The sequence below is a fragment of the Thalassophryne amazonica genome, chromosome 4 (genome assembly GCF_902500255.1).
Source record: "Thalassophryne amazonica chromosome 4, fThaAma1.1, whole genome shotgun sequence".
Classification (NCBI taxonomy): Eukaryota; Metazoa; Chordata; class Actinopteri; order Batrachoidiformes; family Batrachoididae; genus Thalassophryne; species Thalassophryne amazonica.
The window spans coordinates 139,740,489-139,759,422 of NC_047106.1; the positions used below are offsets into that span (position 1 = coordinate 139,740,489).

The following is an 18,934-nucleotide window of genomic DNA, read 5'->3' on the forward strand; positions in this document are numbered from 1 at the left end:
CCCCATCTTCTCAGGTTCGTTGGTGATGGAAACACATCATACATCATCTGAAGTAGCCGCTTCAGACTCCCAAACTTCTTCCCCAAATGTCCTTCCAAGTCACCTTTCTCTCCTCTACATCCCCGTCATCCATCGACCTTGCTGACCCTGCTGTGCTGCTCTAGACACCTTTCAGCTCTATCAAATGATGAGTCTCCTGCTCTCTGATCTTTCTTCATTCCCCAGCTCTGACTTTGACCAAAATCGTTGCCTTCTACTACGCCAAGGCAAGCTCCCTTTTCACGCACCACTCCAACAATTTCACGTTGACGTGCTACGGCCTCAACTTCTTTCACCATACCACAACATTCCACTTCCGCCCAACTTGCAGGGCCGGTTGGTTATTACTTATCACTTGGTCATTGGAATCATTTAGCACTGACTGTAGTCTAACTTCGCAACTTTATATTCTTCCACCACTGATGATAAGGGAAACTGGAGCTTCGTTTGACCGACCGTAGAGGCTACATTTGTCAGCATCTTAGGAACTCCTAGCCACTTTCGTACCATCTACTGATCTTCCCTTCAATACTCTCAACTCTTGTCAGCGCCACTTCATAAACTGTCAACGGCCACATCAACCTTGGTAGTAACCCAAACTGAACCATCCAGACCTTAAACTTCCCAGGTAGCTTCGTCTTTGCAACTGCTCTCAGTCCATCTTCAGCTTGCTGCTGGACTTCAACCCCTCGATGTCGGTCTGTGATTGGAAAGGAGTACCACGACCTAGCTCTTCATGCCCTTTTCTTTCACTGACGGAATTCGTTCACCTTCAACCATGAAAACTTCGTCAACAACTTTCCCAGCCCGTAGCGTAAGATACCTGCTCTTCTTAGCTTTAAACACCATGCCTGACCATGTCACTAACGCTCCACCAACTTCTTGGCTCTCCATTCCTCCGCTTCTAGAACTGTCAGGTCGTCCATAAAGGCCTTTAGCTGGTACTCATCACCACCACAGCTTCTCTATAATCACTTCCATCACCAAAATGAACAAAACAGGTGATATCGCACATCCCATTGCGATACCTTCTCCGGCGCATGAATTAGTCGTGAACTCCTCCATCGTAAACCGGAACTTAAATTTCCCGAAGTACTTCTCAACTGCCTGCTGCAATTTCCCTGGGACATGGAAGAAAATCCAAAGCGAACCGAATCATTCTATGTGGGACAGAACCATAGGCGTTGGCCAAATCCAACCATATCACATGGAGCTCCTTCTTCACATTCTTTACTTGCATTATCCTATTCCAGATCATAGAAACATGCTCAAGGCAACCTGGAAAACCAGGAATACCCGCTTTCTGGATGCTGGTATTGATAAGGCTATTAGCCAGCAGAAATTGGGTTAGTCTCTTTGCAAGCACCATGAAGAAGATCTTGCCCTCAACATTTAACAAAGATATTGGTCTGAACTGACCAAGAGCCACCAGCGTCGTTCTCCTTGGTATGTAAATTCCATCAGCAATGCACCAGCTGTCGGGTATCTCCACCAGACTCCCAAACACTCGCAAGCAATTTTCCAGAGACACTTTGTCAGCTTGGACAGTTCTTGTACACTGCATACGTGATCCCATTTGGGCCTCCGACTGCCTTTGCTCTGGCTTTCTTAACAACCGCCTGTACTTCACATAGCCGTATCCTACACAGGTCGAAAGGCACTTCAGGTTCTTGTGGTCTATTAAGGCCATCTATACTCTCTACTTGGCTATTCCTGTTTGGATCAGCATAGGTCGTCATCAAGGCTTCCTCAAGCTGCTCTCTTGGTATCTTCAGGGTCCCATTTGTCTTCTCTGCAAAAACCTTCTTTGTAAACTTGAAGGGGTCCTCTGTGAAGTCTTTTTGGGCCTTCCTAGATTCTCTATGCCTCACTGCTTTCTGCTCTGCCTTCGCCAACTTGCTAATACCATTTCTTGCCAGCTTTACCAACTCATCGATTGTCTGCACCTCTTCCCCACTCACCTCTCTCTTCGCCCTCCGTAACCGCTGTACTTCTTCCTTAACTCTTTGATTTTCCTCCTTCGCCTATTGATCTGATCCTTTTCTCCATCTTCTTCTGCACCTTCCGCTCAATTACACCGAATCTTGATCTTCCATACTCGCACACCATCTTGGAGAAATTCTCCATTCTTCTCACAGGCTTTCCTCTAAGCATGCCAATGGCCGGAACTAGGTCCTCCTCCATGCTTTTCCAATCTACCTTGTTCTGCGAACTCGGCCACTTAATCTTCATGTGGTCCTTTGCGTCATCCACTACAGGTTCTGTAAGGGCACTGTGGTTGAGCTCCAGGCCCTCATTAACCGCAGACTTATCAGTTTGCACTGAGCGTTGAATGTCTGTCACAATGCGACCGCACTTCATCTTTGTCTGGTGGATCTTCCGCCCTTTTCGGATTTAAACGCACGTCCACAACCTTGGCATTGTCGCTGGTTACTAGATTGTCCATTTGAAACATTTCCAGTATCGTTATCATGAAATTCCCTTGTTGCACCATTTGCTGAACTCGTGAGCCACTGTTTTACATCTGCGCTTGGTCTAGGTGGCTCTTCCTGACCGCAGATGACCCGGAGGGTTACTTATTGGTCTGGGACTGCCGGACTTGGGCAGGCGTGACCCCCAAAAGGCCAATCCCCTTCCTACCCTCACTACAAATGCCTAGCCAGGTCCTAATCGGCTGTGTAAACATTTCTTTCTGCAGGAAAGTCAAACATTTCACACAGGGTTTCATTCCCCATCTTTCCAGAGAGTATCTCCACCACTCCAGGCTCACCCCAACTTCCTCCCTACTCTCACAGATCATAATGACTTCAGTGAAAACCAGGACAATGTTCCAGCCAACATCCCCATCACAAATTTCCTATTTTTATTTTATGTATTTAACCAGGTTAGTCCAATTGAGATCAAGACCTCTTTTGCAAGTGAGACCTGGACAATTATAAAGTTTCCAATTCACCCAAGTTTGATTTCTTGTCAGTTAAGGATCACGGAACGTGAAGCAGTGTGCAACATTTTAATGATCACTTCATTCAGTAGTTAAGACCACAGAGCTTTTGTTATTGTTTTCTGCAGGAACCACGGCACCACGAAGTATATGCTGACATCAGATATTTCTGAATGAATTCCTGCTGAAATGTGTTCATGTACTGAGTATCTTCACACATTTTGCTCTGTGTAGAACAGAAACATGGAGGTAGGGCAGGAATTTACCTCCAAAGATGTGCCATTCCACAGGAGAACGATAGATGATTCCTCCACTCCAGCAACACTTCCATCCACCACTGTGAAAATTCAAAATGTCATTCAATTGCAGCTTGTTGGACACATGTGCTTTAGTGCTTCAAAAAGGACACAGACACAGACGAGCCACCTTTGGACAGAGAACAAAACGTCATTACACAGTGTTCATATCAAACACTACTTAACACAACTCAGTTTCTTCTGCGGTGTGCGGAAGAAACAACTTGCCTTCAGCTCAGAAACCGCCCCCTCCCCCTCCCCACCCTCCATTCAGCAGTAAACAGAGCAGACAGCACAAGAGAGGTTTCACAGACGTGGTTTCTCTCCAGTATCGGAACATCCCGCAGGTTGGATCGGGAAATACTGATCCGTGAATTACGGCCGTATCAGAACCCGATCCGGGACGTTGATTGACGCTCACGTGCTTTGCCCCATCTATACTGAAGAGCGACACCGGCGGAGTGTTGAACCTCTGTGCTCATGGGACATCACACGTCTGTTATAGCAGACGGCGTGGCCGCCTGCTGATGGCTTTAGACCAGTCATACAAGACGCTCTTAACTTTAACATAAATGATCACACATGCCTACAACTTTTCATAAGGGCTCTCAACATCATAATCTACCAATCCACTCAGAAATTATGTTAATTTTCCATTTCTTTAAGATGAAACAAAACTGTTTTAAGCAGAAATGAGGCGATACTCTGACGCTTTGAAATGACTGACAGGAATCAGCTAGCAGCTCGTGCAGCTGTGGCGCTCTGATCGCTTCCTCTGTCTTTTATGATGAAGTAACGCTGAATTTATGTGGAAATGATTGTTGTACAAAAGCTTCAGATATCTGTCGCTGAGACACATGATGACTGGAGGCAGTGTGAAGCAGAAACGAGGTGATAATCCGTGAACTGCAGCTAATGACGCATGCGCAGTGAAGGCAGGGTGGACCGATTTTAAGGGGGGACCGTTCGGTCTGCGACACCGGTTCTCTATATGGGTGACTTTGTCCAGTATATACAGTGAATCCAGAAAGTAATCGCTTTACTTATTCCACATTTTACGTTACAGCCAAATGCCAAAATGGAGTACATTTTTCCCACCTCAAAATTATACTCACAACACCCCATAATGACAACATGAAAAAGGTTCTCTTTTTAATATGAGCTAAATTCTTAAAAATAAAAACACTAAGAAATCAAATGTACATAAATATTCAAACCCTTTGCTAAATACTTTGTTGATGCATCTTTGGCAGCAATTACAGCCTCAAGTCTTCTTGAATATAATGCCACAAGCTAAATCACAACATAGTGATTTAAACAGCAACAGTGCTCAACTGTGCTGGCGAGAACCCTGGACCTGGAAATATCAAGGGAGATAATGACTTTGTTTTATGTGTGAAACGGGAGCAGCAGACAGTGGGATGATATTCTACACAGCAGCTGTGTGCAAACACAGGAGGCGCAAAATCAGCGGGATGCGGTTGTGTATTTGTTCCGACTTTGTGTTTATCCCATCTTATTTAGACATATCTGATGTTTGTTTTTTCTGAATATTCCAGTATTACAAAGGGGCCGGAAATACCTTTGTCAGCAAACCTCAGAAAAATTCAGGCAAAACAAATAGTGCGCCCCCTATGAGGGTACACAAGTACCTGTATGTGGTAGGGAGAATTAAAATCATCTTTTGGAGGCTGAGAATCTCTTTCTGCTTTGAAATTCACTAAAGAGAAACAAAGCTAAGTGAGAGAAAAGGCTCACCAAGAGGGAACAACAAAAAATGCTCCTGTGATCACGGTTCAATTCCTAGTCAGAGTGCATTCAGTGTGACCAGGTGTTTCCTGGGTAAAAGCGCATCAGGCGGTCATTCCTAAATCCTGCTGTAGCAGACAGCAAACAAGAGTTACTGCACCTTCTGCGCTGTCACTGGCTGAAAGTACCACATCCTCCGGCCAGTCTGCGGCTCCCTCCAGCCGGTCCGCGGCTCCCTCCGGCCGGTCCGAGGCTCCCTCCGGCCGGTCCGAGGCTCCCTCCGGCAGGACCGAGGCTCCCTCCGGCAGGACCGAGGCTCCCTCCGGCAGGACCGAGGCTCCCTCCGGCAGGACCGAGGCTCCCTCCGGCAGGACCGTGGCTCCCTCCGGCAGGGCCGAGGCTCCCTCCGGCAGGGCCGAGGCTCCCTCCGGCAGGTCCAAGGCTTCCTCCGCCAGCTGCGCCACATTATTCTGCTCTCCTCCACGCTCCAACAACAGCTTCAGCTCCGTCTCTGCTGACTCCAGTCTCTTCTTCAGGTCCTTGATCTCCACTAAACCTTTGGACACCTACACAAAAAGTCAAACAGGAAGAAGAAGGAGCACTGACAACCATTACCCTGCCTGAGGAATAATAGTCCATGGGCCAAACAGGATTTCGGTATGACTTAAGATGGCAAAACAACACTTACAATCCAGCCTCAGTGTACCATGACCTACAGAGTAATGTATGGTGGCCAATCCAGAGTGGTAGCTGCAGCCACGTAGGGGTCAATGAAGAACACAGAGGTCAAAATTTAAAAATACTCCAACTATATTAAAAGTATACCAGATTATTTGTCTCATCATCTTTGTGATGTCATTAAAGCACAAATTCTACAAACAACAAAGGACACAAAAAACATTTTGCCATAAAAGTAATTTAATCCACCATGTCGGCGTACACTGCACACACAGCCAGCTCAACACAAAGTGCACATAAAAAGAAAATACAAGTAGTGCCCAAGATGAGAACTGGTGTCTCGTGGAAACGTCGTAGTGATAGGCCTAAAACAGTCAAGCGAATTTTGTTTAAAGTGCCAACAAAAATGACTTTGAAAGAACAATTTATCAATAAAAGTGTATTTTCTAATAATGCTGTCATTTCAATACATTCAAATTCTTGTTCTGAGTTACCAAATACATGCGTGTCTGATATCCACAGAAGAGTTTCATTTGATATATTTGACCTGTGCTGACTGTATTTTTCAGTTTTGAGTCCTCAGGGACTTTCCGCTATAAAACCATCAGCATTCTGTTACTTAAAGCTAAAAGTGAATATCAGGAGAAGAGAGCCGACATTCTTCTCAAATTCACTGTTGTAATGTGACATACTTGTAGCTGGAGCAAAGAGGAACATTCATGGAAAAGCTGGCAGATGTTCTCCACAGCATCTTTGGCCAGAGATGTCATGAAGACACTGAACTGGATCACCTGGTGGAACGACACAGAACGGCAGGTTCATCGTACACGAACAAAACGACAGATCATCAAGAAGCGACTCAACGATCACGTAAAACCAACCAAAAGACAGTATGTGAAACATGACACTGAACTTTACGGACATCCCTGCACCAAGAAGTCACAGAATTTCAACGCTTTTATCATCAGCAACCAATTCTCCCAATAGCATGGTACCTACAGTATGGTACCTATAATAGCCACTATTCCACTCTTGATTTTTGAATTTTCGAGGATGGCTGAAACGTCTCTACCTCCTTCATAACCCGTGGTGAATTCAGAAAGCACAAATAAAGTAGTAATAAATACAATCCCTGAAACATCCATCTGATTTTAACGACTTCCGTGTTTGCACACAGCAGCCGTGCAGTCTAGCTCTGCTGTCTGCTAATCCAGTTTCACACAGCTTCATATGTAAACAAAGTAACCGTTCTCTTCAGTAAATATTCGATAGCCATCATCACATTTGTGTTGCTTGATTCTTTCTTTTGTCTGCTGGTAGTCCTTTCAAATCCCATGTCCACATCCAAGCTCTCCTGTTCAGATCGCAAACACAGCCATCCGTCGTCGTGAAATACTTTAGAATTATATCACACCACCATCCCGCTGACTCATGGTCACACTTCTCCATAACTGGATAAACTTGAGCAAGAATGACTCCTGGCACAGTTTCATACACCAGGAAACACCACTCACAGCAAGAATTTTTTTTCAGTTGTGGAACCAGCAAATTCCTGAAATTTTTGCGCTCCCCCATGACGACCAACTTGGAGAAAACGCATGTGAACAATAAACAAACCGTAAAATCTTTACTAAATAAAGTACATTAGTCAGGTGCTGCTAAGCAAAAATAGTCACACTGACAATGCAATGCAATTGTTGTTTTTTTTTCTTGATGTTGCCGGGCAGAATTTGGAGGTGAAGAAAATGACCTGCTGAACAAACCATTTTGAATTAACTGTTACAGTTTTAATGGTTTCCTTTTCATTACACAACCACATTCACATCAAATCAATTCAAATCAAATTTATTTATATAGCGCCAAATCACAACAAACAGTTGCCCCAAGGCACTTTATATTGTAAGGCAAAAGCCATACAATAATTACAGAAAAACCCCCAACGGTCAAAATGACCCCCTGTGACCAAGCACTTGGCGACAGTGGGAAGGAAAAACTCCCTTTTAACAGGAAGAAACCTCCAGCAGAACCAGGCTCAGGGAGGGGCAGTCTTCTGCTGGGACTGGTTGGGGCTGAGAGAAAGAACCAGGAAAAAGACATGCTGTGGAAGAGAGCAGAGATCAATCACTAATGATTAAATGCAGAGTGGTGCATACAGAGCAAAAAGAGAAAGAAACACTCAGTGCATCATGGGAACCCCCCAGCAGTCTAAGTCTATAGCAGCATAACTAAGGGATGGTTCAGGGTCACTTGATCCAGCCCTAACTATAAGCTTTAGCAAAAAGGAAAGTTTTAAGCCTAATCTTAAAAGTAGAGAGGGTGTCTGTCTCCCTGATCTGAATTGGGAGCTGGTTCCACAGGAGAGGAGCCTGAAAGCTGAAGGCTCTGCCTCCCATTCTACTCTTAAAAACCCTAGGAACTACAAGTAAGCCTGCAGTCTGACAGCGAAGTTCTCTATAGGGGTGATATGGTACTATGAGGTCCCTAAGATGGGACCTGATTATTCAAAACCTTATAAGTAAGAAGAATAATTTTAAATTCTATTCTAGAATTAACAGGAAGCCAATGAAGAGAGGCCAATATGGGTGAAATATTCTCTCTCCTTCTAGTCCCTGTCAGTACTCTAGCTGCAGCATTTTGAATTAACTGAAGGCTTTTCAGGGAACTTTTAGGACAACCTGATAATAATGAATTACAATAGTCCAGCCTAGAGGAAATAAATGCATGAATTAGTTTTTCAGCATCACACTGAGACAAGACCTTTCTAATTTTAGAGATATTGCGCAAAAGCAAAAAAGCAGTCCTACATATTTGCTTAATATGCGCATTGAAGGACATATCCTGATCAAAAATGACTACAAGATTTCTCACAGTATTACTAGAGGTCAGGGTAATGCCATCCAGAATAAGGATCTGGTTAGACACCATGTTTCTAAGATTTGTGGGCCAAGTACAATAACTTCAGTTTTATCTGAATTTAAAAGCAGGAAATTAGAGGTCATCCATGTCTTTATGTCTGTAAGACATTCCTGCAGTTTAACTAACTGGTATGTGTCCTCTGGCTTCATGGATAGATAAAGCTGGGTATCATCTGCGTAACAATGAAAATTTAAGCAATGCTTTCTAATAATACTGCCTAAGGGAAGCATGTATAAAGTGAATAAAATTGGTCCTAGCACAGAACCTTGTGGAACTGTTGTGTGGGCCGCCAGAAAAGGAGGTACTGCTGGTCCACCACCAGAGGGCGCCCTGCCCGAAGTGTGGGCTTCGGGCACGAGAGGGCGCTGCCACCACGCAGGAGCCACCGGAGTGACAGCTGTCACTCATCACCCTTACCAGCTGTCACTCATCACCACTCATCAATCATCCCATAAAAGCCAGACAACATCTCCACCTCACTGCCGAGATATCGTCTCTCTCTAAGGTAATACCTCGGCCGTGATTGTGCCGTGCGCACATTACTTTCTCTATTCTGTGATATTGTTTCAGGAGTCTACTCACTGTTGTCGTCTGTCGGAGTATGGAGTGGTGACGAAGTGAAGGGCGTTCACTTGTCACACCGAACTACAGAGACAACCGGAGTTGAACTGTGTTGGAGGTGGAGGTGTTGTTCCCACCTGGAAAGAAAGACGTGCTGACTGTTTACTGGGTGTGTTTTCACACACTCATTACATCTGTTTTTCTGCTTCCTGCCAGCAGTACCAGATCCGGCAGCTGAAGACGGTGGCCACCTGGGGACTCAGGACTTGGCGTCTCCAGTGTGTTTCCAGATCCGGTGGTAGTGGAAATCGTGTGGGGTCCAGCTCTTCTCTGGACAGTGCTCTCCTATCCTCGAGCCTGCCCACACGTCATCTTCGTGTAATTGTCTGTAATCCAAATTCTGGTTCTGTCTGTATTCCGTTGTGCACATTTACAACAGTAAACTGTTATTTATTGGCTCATCCATTGTCCGGTTCCTTTGCTGGGTCCTGGTTCTGGGTCCGTGTCCCTACACTTTCCCAAAAGGAACTCCATAATTAACCTTCTGTGAAGAAGACTTCCCATTTACATGAACAAATTGTAATCTATTAGATAAATATGATTCAAACCACCGCAGTGCAGTGCCTTTAATACCTATGGCATGTTCTAATCTCTGAATTAAAATTTTATGGTCAACAGTATCAAAAGCAGCACTGAGGTCTAACAGGACAAGCACAGAGATGAGTCCACTGTCTGAGGCCATAAGAAGATCATTTGTAACCTTCACTAATGCTGTTTCTGTACTATGATGAATTCTGAAACCTGACTGAAACTCTTCAAATAGACCATTCCTCTGCAGATGATCAGTTAGCTGTTTTACAACTACCCTTTCAAGAATTTTTGAGAGAAAAGGAAGGTTGGAGATTGGCCTATAATTAGCTAAGATAGCTGGGTTAAGTGATGGCTTTTTAAGTAATGGTTTAATTACTGCCACCTTAAAAGCCTGTGGTACATAGCCAACTAATAAAGATAGATTGATCATATTTAAGATCAAAGCATTAATTAATGGTAGGGCTTCCTTGAGCAGCCTGGTAGGAATGGGGTCTAATAGACATGTTGATGGTTTGGAGGAAGTAACTAATGAAAATAACTCAGACAGAACAATCGGAGAGAAAGAGACTAACTAAATACCAGCATTACTGAAAGCAGCCAAAGATAACGATATGTCTTTGGGATGGTTATGAGTAATTTTTTTCTCTAACAGTTAAAATTTTATTAACAAAGAAAGTCATGAAGTCATTACTAGTTAAAGTTAAAGGAATACTCGGCTCAATAGAGCTCTGACTCTTTGTCAGCCTGGCTACAGTGCTGAAAAGAAACCTGGGGTTGTCCTTATTTTCTTCAATTAGTGATGAGTAGTAAGATGTCCTAGCTTTACGGAGGGCTTTTTTATAGAGCAACAGACTCTTTTTCCAGGCTAAGTGAAGATCTAAATTAGTGAGACGCCATTTCCTCTCCAACTTACGGGTTATCTGCTTTAAGCTGCGAGTTTGTGAGTTATACCACGGAGTCAGGCACTTCTGATTTAAGGCTCTCTTTTTCAGAGGAGCTACAGCATCCAAAGTTGTGCTCAATGAGGATGTAAAACTATTGGCGAGACCAGAATAATCAGGTAACTGTAATTAGAGAACAGTAATAATCTAATCACTGGCATTTACATGCACCTCGGTAATGCAATAAATGGAAAAACCTGGTTTACATGATTTCAGTTCATTAGTTGGATTTCTTTAAAAGTGGAGAAAGAGCCACAGCGGCTCTTGAAGAAAAAGACTGTATAGAGAAAGAATGCACACAGTCTCAGCGAGAACGTGCATGGAGTGGAAGTCCTCGTGCACAAACAGTGAAGAAACGTGATGTCATGCTTTTAGCAAATTCAGCACAGCTTTAATATAAAGGCGCTTTTCTACTTCACAAAAGTAGCACTACTCGGCTCGACTCTACTCGGTTTTTTCGCTTTTCCATTAGGGTAGTATCTGGTACCGGGTGCTTTTTTTTAGTACCTCCTCGGGAGCGGTTCCAAGCGAGCCGAGCCAATACTAAAATGTGAGGTCACAAATACGACGGCGTCCGACAACAATCAAACCCACCAAGTCTATAAACCACCTTTCACACCAGGCCTGCGTAGCGTTGCAGTGTGCTGCATATCTTGTACGCAGGAATGCCTGCGTAAGTTGCGTGCAGGGGGGACGCTTGGCCTGCCTCTTCTTCTGTGGTTTTGAAGCTTCACTGCCAGCAAAGTTCAGCGGGATGAATAAAATGTAGCAATGCCGGTATGTACTGATAAAAAACCTAAAAGTTTGCCTGACTGGTGTAGGGTTGCATACAATTGCAGAGCCTTGGTGTACAGTAGCACAGTGTTGCATAGGCTTAGATTTATACATACATTCATATATTTGATGGAAGACATGTAGTTGAGTGCACCTGAAGTTGGTGACAAAACCCGTGCCTGAATCGCTTTTTGAACACCTAACAATCTCTTCTTTAAATCGCTGGCATCTAATTTTGTTGAGGCTGTCATTTTTTTCCTCCATTGTACAGGGACACAACTACCTTCAATGATTTGATCATGTTCAGTATCTGGGCCAGTCAGACAGATCTCTGCATGTTTCCTGACTTCAGAATCATGAAGCAGCCTTTTGAAGACCTTTCCCAACCCCGTACAGTGTGTCACAACCGAAACTGGCATGTGCACATAGAATGTTTTCACAGTGGTTCCTTTGATGTTCACACCCAATTAACATAAATTAGCATATTTTGGGCCCTTTCACCCTTTGTATTGTTTTCCATTTCTATTATGTTATTCCAGGGGTATATCAGAGGAGACATCAAAATGAAACATTTTGCAATTAGTGGTGGGTTCGAACCTTAAGGCTCGGTCACACAACACTACGAAGGACAATGAAGCCCAAACGAAAAAAGAGAACTGGACTTTTGTTGCCATCGTTTAACCTTTGCGCAGCTTCGTTCCTGCAGCTGGCACTTCGTCAGGATTTTTAAACTGCCGAAAAATTTGAACAAATGCCGCTGAAAATCTCAATTCATCTTCCTTTCACTTTGCTGTCGTTCTTGATGGTTTCTTAACATTTGCTTAGTTTTTGTAATGTTAGCGTTTAGTTTGACTTCGTTCGACTAGCTGAATGTTTTCATACAGTGCAGAAGCCAGTTTGTGAGCACTGCTGTGGAGGACAGATGCAGCTTCTCCACGGCGGTGCTGGTGTGGGGCTTCTGCCGCTGCTTGTGATGGGGCAAGTGCAGCTGCTGTGGTGCTGGCCGACAAGGAAGAATTTGTTGGGCTCCTCCGCCAGCACATGGCAGACCGTGATCGTGGTGTTAGCCAGTGCTGCGCACACCTCAGGAGAAAGTTGCTGCACAAAAAGTCCAGCTGGTGTCCTCTCAGGAGCTGCAGCATTCTGTCCATGAACTCTGAAGGGCTTGCTGTCCTCCAGCCCATGCAGACAGAAGAGCCTGCTGGCCCTTTCAGTCTGACAGTTCAAAAGATTTGAGGAGGTGATGCTTGATCACTGGGTATTTGTTTGCAGCGGGGGGCTTTGCAGGAGCGCAATCAGCCTCATTGCCGTAGAGCTGCTGAGGGCCGTCATGACGTAATATTTTGTGTCATTTGCGGTGATCTCTCAGAGCAAACTGCACCTCGGGTTGTGCAAACCAGGCGGCAGTGTACAGAAGTGTGACTTTGAGCATCAAGTGTGAAAAAAAGTTTCAGCTCGTTGTCATGGAGCTGCTGAGGGCTGACACGATGTAATATTTTGTGTCGTCTGCAGTGATCTCTCAGAGCAAACTGCACCACGGGTTGTGCAAATTAGGCGACAGTTTACACAAGTGTGACTGAGCATCAAGGTTCATGGGACCCTTATGGCTCAAGGGTCCCATCAAGGAACTTACAGCAGCAGCGGACATTCACGTGTGAACAGCTTTGATCCACAGAGGTGTGACTGCAAATGGCTGCATTCTTTTCTGAACGTTTCATTTGCTGAATTATGTACGAGACAGTCCTTTTGTGCACGTGTGTACATGCACTACAACACATCCAAACACTGAATGCATTCATCCAGAGTGAACCAACTGGAGAGAAGGTGAAGCATGTGTGTGTGTGTCTGATCCACATACGCAGAGCCTGTTTGTGCGTGATCAGAACTGGTAATCGAACCCGCGCATGCATGTGACTGACTGCTTGATCACACAGCCACAGCACCGGTAATCAGAAACACCAGGGTTTTGGAAAAAAAAAAAGGCAGAGAGAGACAGCGCTGTCTCTCTCTCACCAAGAGACACCCAGTCTAACAAGGAAGCAGTGTGTCCTGCTGTACGTCTATAAACCTGAGTGCTGTTTGCTTTATCATTTTGAGAACGGGGCACATTCCTACAATGCAAAAAAGCAAAAAACAAAGGCAGGAGTGTGGCAAAGGCTACACGTGACAGAATGCACACATTAAAAGCAAACATACACAGCTGCAAGCAAATCTTCAAACGTGAAAAACACTGCTTACGCATGCATTTCGGGTGTACATTTGATTACAGTTTTGGTATTTTGAGAAATCAGAAAAATATTTGGTGTGTTTGCAGTGTGTATAATTTTGGTGGAGTATTTAGCGGTGTGGTGGTGGTGTTTTTGTTTTGTAAAAATGCGGCGTCTTATGAATGTTGAGCAAGCACTTCAGTTTTTTTTTTTTGGACCAAGACAGAGCCATCAGCGTGTTGTCAGAATCTGAACCAGATAGTGGAGTCTGATGATGAAGGAGATGATCCCTCTTTTGTTCTGGATGAGCAACCAGAGCAGGTGGATCCACTCTCGCTGGCAGAATCTTTTTCGACTGGCAGGTGGAAACACATAATTATGAACTCGCACTTGCCCCCGGGTTCTCCACTCGACATGGAGGCAAACCTGATTATTTTCAGATTTTTTTGTTTTATGGGATAATTTTGTCGTGTGCAGACTGAGACATAAGTAGATGAGGAGCTATGAGTCTTTCAAATTGCAGCGCAAAGCGGCTCATTAAGAGCAAAGACTTGATCTATCAGCCGCAATAACGGATTACAGCTGCCACTGCTGGCACCAAACTCCCATGTGACATATGGACTTTTCTTCAACCAGGACAGAAGGAATCAAATTATCAGATGTCGTTTTGTAAAGGTGGATACATTTAAAGATGATCTCACTGAAAAGTACGGGTAAGACTATATTATTTACTCCTTCTGTGAATGGTTTTAATATTTAATAATGTGCTATGTTACTAACATACAGTACATTAACTGTATTCAAAAAAGGAAATATTTATTTTAAAAATAACTGTCAGTCCCTTGTGTCATTTCAAGGACAGTAAAGCTTTGTTAAATTATTTTAGCAGTCGATTATGACCACATAGCTGGGGGGTAATCATCTGCTTCATGCCAAAATCGCCTGCATTATTTTATTTTATAATCACCATTCTGTGTTCTGAACTCTGCCAATAATTATCAGCACTGTTGTCAGACTTGAGGTTTTTTTTCTGCAAGGTTTCTTCTCCCTCATTGTAAGGCTCCAAACCACAATGCTGTCCTCCACAGCTGCTTCAAAAACACCTTCAGACTGGACTAAAAAAAAAAAAAAAAAAAAAGCTCCACACTAGTTTTTGTTTTAAATATCAACACATCATCATTTTGGTGATTATTTTTGCACATTTGTTTGGTGTCACCTACACTTTAAACTGAGTAACTTGACTGGACTATTAGGACTCCAGACCGCAACCAAAGAAAAAGTCAAACAAGCCGTTTACTGTCGGTCTGTTACAGAACAGAGCTGGAGTCTCTCCATCTGCCCACATCAGTGATCTACACAATACTCACAGGTCAAAGGTCAGCCACCGTGCACGTGTTGATGGAATAATCTCTGCTTCCAAGATCACAGCCCCACATTAAAACACTCCGTCAGATGGTGGTTTATTTTAAAAAAAAACAAAGCCCAATATGACCCAGGGTTCGGATTTTATTCAAGTCACGTTTGAGGACCGGAAGCGACGGAATCACGTGCTCCTGCTAAACGTAGATTTCTCTCTTTTAAAACTACACTTCATTCTGTCCGAGGCTGCTCACTTTCAGGAACATTAGAAAACATAAAAACTTTACCTTGTCCTCTGACGTCACGGTGGCGGCTCCGGAGTCCAAACCGCTCAAAACTTTACACATTTCTGAGACCGTCGCGTCCACCAACAACTTTAAAACAGAGTCCACCCGCTGCTCCATCGCTGCCACTACGAACATCTAACACTTTGCTCAACAATTCAGTTATTAAACAGGGTTTAAAACGTTAAAATATGATTATTTCTAGCGACAGAGCTGCTCCTGCAGCCATGATGCCGTTCTTCTTCTGTGGTGGTGGATGTTGACGTCTGTCCAGCACTTCCGCCTCCAATCGACCAGGCGTACAAAAATAAAACCAGTGCTGATGGGACACCTGCTGACCACGTCCCTCCACGTCCCTCCACCCTGTGTGGGCATGAGCAAGAAGTTCTGGTCCTTCTGTAGAAGTTGTCTGATAACTTCAGAGATGCTGCTAAACTCTGCCGTCTTTATCCTGAAGACGGAACCCTCCCCAGCACAGGGGAGTCTGGCTCAGGACGGACGCAGTTCCACCCAGGCGGACTGGAACAGCATGACTCTTGCCTGAAGTGGTGGCACGTGGACCTGGACCACCATACTGTGCTCTTGGACCGTCTGACATGGACGTTGTGTCCTTGAACTGGACGCCCAATTCAAGCTTTTTACATCAAAGTTAAATATATACGATGCCATTAATCATTTAGCACAGTCCCAAAAAAAGAGGAAAAACATTGTGAGAAACACATTTTTCTTGAAACCAACAAACACTGTGCTTGTTTAAAGTTTGTGCACATTCCCGACAAGAGAAGAAAGCAGTGTTTAAGTCCAGCTACAGGGACACATCAAGTTTTAAAACTCACTCCAGCAATAGGCTGGAGTGAGTTTGTGTAGAGTTTATGAGGACAAAGCTTCAGCTTTTAGCTCATACCTTTTTTGTTAAGGGTCCAAAAAAGAACATTTTATTCATTTAAAAAACATAATAATAGGCTGGAGTGAGTGGGGGGTCAGGTTCCAGACTGACAGTCCGGGTCACGTCCACCTTTTTTGACATGATTGACACCAGTGACATCATCAGATGCACAAACCCATGATCTATGGACTAGAGCCCGACCGATATATTGGCCGGCCGATATTATCGGCCGATATAAACCCGTTTCAAAGTACTCACTATCGGCTGAAATTTTGCAGATAAAACGCCAATAATTTCTCAAACAGAACAGTCACTGAAATAATGTTTGTGTCAGCAATGTAAAATGTCCTTGCACAGTTTGTCCAGTAGATGGAGGTCTGACTCTATTCAACTGAGAGCTGCTTACAACCCTGCTTAAATGTGTTCATCACCGGCCCCCGTAGATCGCCGTCACACTACACTGATCGGCTGACAAAAGCATACAAGTAAGTTTATAAGGATGTTTGTAATAACTTTGCGATTACATTCGCCCCACATTTAGAGGAGTGTTGTGAAAATGTTTCCTTAGTTTTGTGTTTCTTTCCTCTCACAATTACTTGTCTGCAACTGAAAAAGTTTTTCTACCAGTAATATAACCTATATCTAAGTTGCAGCAACAAGAGGTACAAGATCAGATGTATTTCACAACTCTTTTTAAGGATATGTATTTGCTAATTTCCCAAAGGTTTAATTCTTGATTGCATTTTTTGAACTTGCAAAGTTTATCAATATGAGGACAAAGCTTCAGCTTTTAGCTCATACCTTTTTTGTTAAGGGTCCAAAAAAGAACATTTTATTCATTTAAAAAAACATAATAATATTGGCTATCGGCAAATCAGCCGATTTAGCGATACACTATGTAACACAATTTCTGTTCCTGGCTTCTAAGTGTTATATTTCAACTGTTTATGTCTAAAGTCTATGGAAAAATGACAGCACAAACTTTGATTTTATTTTTTTTTTTTTAACGTTCTAGAAAGTTCTAAAAGTTTCTTGAAATTTCTAGATAATTCTGCAAACGTCTAGAAAATTCTGGACAGTTCTAGCAGTTAAAGAATATTCTAGAAGACTACTCAGTAGTAGTGAAGGCGAATCGAGAATATTATTGAAAACAGACAAATTTCAAAATATCATTGTCCTGATCACAGAAGCAAAGTTTCTGTGGAATAACAGCTATTTTCTATTTATTTAAGGCATAACAGGTTAGGAAAACACACTGTGTACCCAGGAACAAAACAAAAATAAAAATTTGTTACATAGTGTTATCTGCATTTTTTTCATTCAAATATCGTTATCGGCATCGGCCTCAAAAAAATCCATATCGGTCGGGCTCTACTATGGACTGCCCTGGATCCAGACCACCGATCGCTGAGGTCGACCAGCGGCCCATGTAGAACTCCTGAAAGCAGCCTGGCTCAGTTGCTGGGGTCCAAAGCATTGAGGCAGCCACATCCAGGTTCAGGGAAGAGTGCCACCTTGCCACAATGTTGGAGCTGATGTTCCCTCACAATGTAGCACTACACACCCTGGTGTCCCCAAGTAACCGCTGACTGGACACAAAGTCACTCCAGCAGTACCCACCAATCCCCGCAAGAGACCAAGTACTAAAGCTACCCATTTCCCTCCAGGTCTCTCAATCGGACACTAAGACCAGAAGTATCAGGACCCTAAAGACTTTGCCTTTGGCCATCCCGAAAAGGTGGCAGCATGATCCAAGTTTGATTATTTTTCATGATCATATTCTTGGGTGGCAACTGATAAACAGCAGTGATCGGATACTTTCTGGGTTAAAAACAAATACAGCATTTTAGATTCTTCCTTTTCCTGGAGAAGGATGAAAGTTCAGCATCGTCGTGCAGAAACATACAGCCTTAGGACCCTGCCCCACTCCAGGTACTGTACTCAAACCATTCTTCCTGTCCAATGTATGGACAGTGTTGTTCTCAGCAGTGTGTCCTGTTTCCTTTAGATGATATTTAATTTACTGTGGTGTCCTCTCACCCATCTCCAGGAAACAGAAGGACACGTCACCTGTATGCCACGTGCAACGCTGCCAACCACAGCCTCATGGGGTTGTCCAAAATCCAGCAACTACAGCTGGCCTGAAGGAGACGTCTGGTTACGGTGAGGGCTACAACTGACCACGAGTGGAAACGAAGAATTCCACTTGTTACATTTTACCAGAATTGCATCTCATTGAGGAAGGTAAACTCAGATGTAGAAACACTTGTGGTCCTTCAGGTTCCTCAGGTAGGAGAAGCTCTTGCCACACTTGTCACAGATGAACTGTTTCTCCCCTGTGTGGCTCTGCTGATGAGCCTTCAGGCTGTTGCCCTGGTTGAAGCTGCGCCCACACGTGTCACAGCTAAACGGCTTCTCCCCTGTGTGGATACGCTGGTGTCTTTTCAGGTTGCCCGTGTTGCTGAAGCATTTCCCACATGTCTCGCAGTTGAACGGTTTCTCTCCGGTGTGGACCACCTTTAGAGGGAAAGATTCAAAGGAAAGTCTGTAAAAAGTAAAACGATCAGATCTGGGATGATAACAGGACAGGAAGTCTTGCATTAAAGAAGACCAGCTCTAACAGGGGTAAATATGTACTGAGTAAATATACCAGAGTACTGGGGAAAGCATGGATTTTGGGTCGCGATACCTTCAATGTGTGCTGGGAACGCT

At 43.9% G+C, this 18,934-nt stretch overlaps 2 protein-coding genes across 3 annotated transcripts in view; both read right to left on the reverse strand.

Annotated features, from left to right (window-relative positions):
- LOC117508841 (zinc finger protein 2-like) overlaps nt 1–16,889 on the reverse strand; it is a 37,141-nt gene extending 20,252 nt beyond the window's left edge. The window contains exons 1-4 of one of the 2 annotated variants that reach the window (XM_034168687.1): nt 15,340–16,889; nt 6,396–6,494; nt 5,186–5,591; nt 3,247–3,317 (exon numbers count right to left, since the gene is read on the reverse strand). In XM_034168687.1, the coding sequence (XP_034024578.1) occupies nt 3,247–3,317; nt 5,186–5,591; nt 6,396–6,494; nt 15,340–15,474 (711 nt within the window). In that variant the 5' untranslated portion in view covers nt 15,475–16,889. Of the gene's footprint in view, nt 1–3,246; nt 3,318–5,185; nt 5,592–6,395; nt 6,495–6,985; nt 7,135–15,339 lie in introns of those variants that run through there. The other variant, XM_034168689.1, reaches the window with a different exon arrangement.
- A 602-nt stretch (nt 16,890–17,491) lies between these two features.
- The window catches only part of LOC117508843 (gastrula zinc finger protein XlCGF26.1-like), a 44,740-nt gene continuing 43,297 nt past the window's right edge, over nt 17,492–18,934 (reverse strand). Inside the window, exon 8 of the mRNA XM_034168691.1 lies at nt 17,492–18,739. Coding sequence (XP_034024582.1) covers nt 18,473–18,739 — 267 coding nt within the window. The 3' untranslated portion in view covers nt 17,492–18,472. The remainder of the gene's footprint in view (nt 18,740–18,934) is intronic.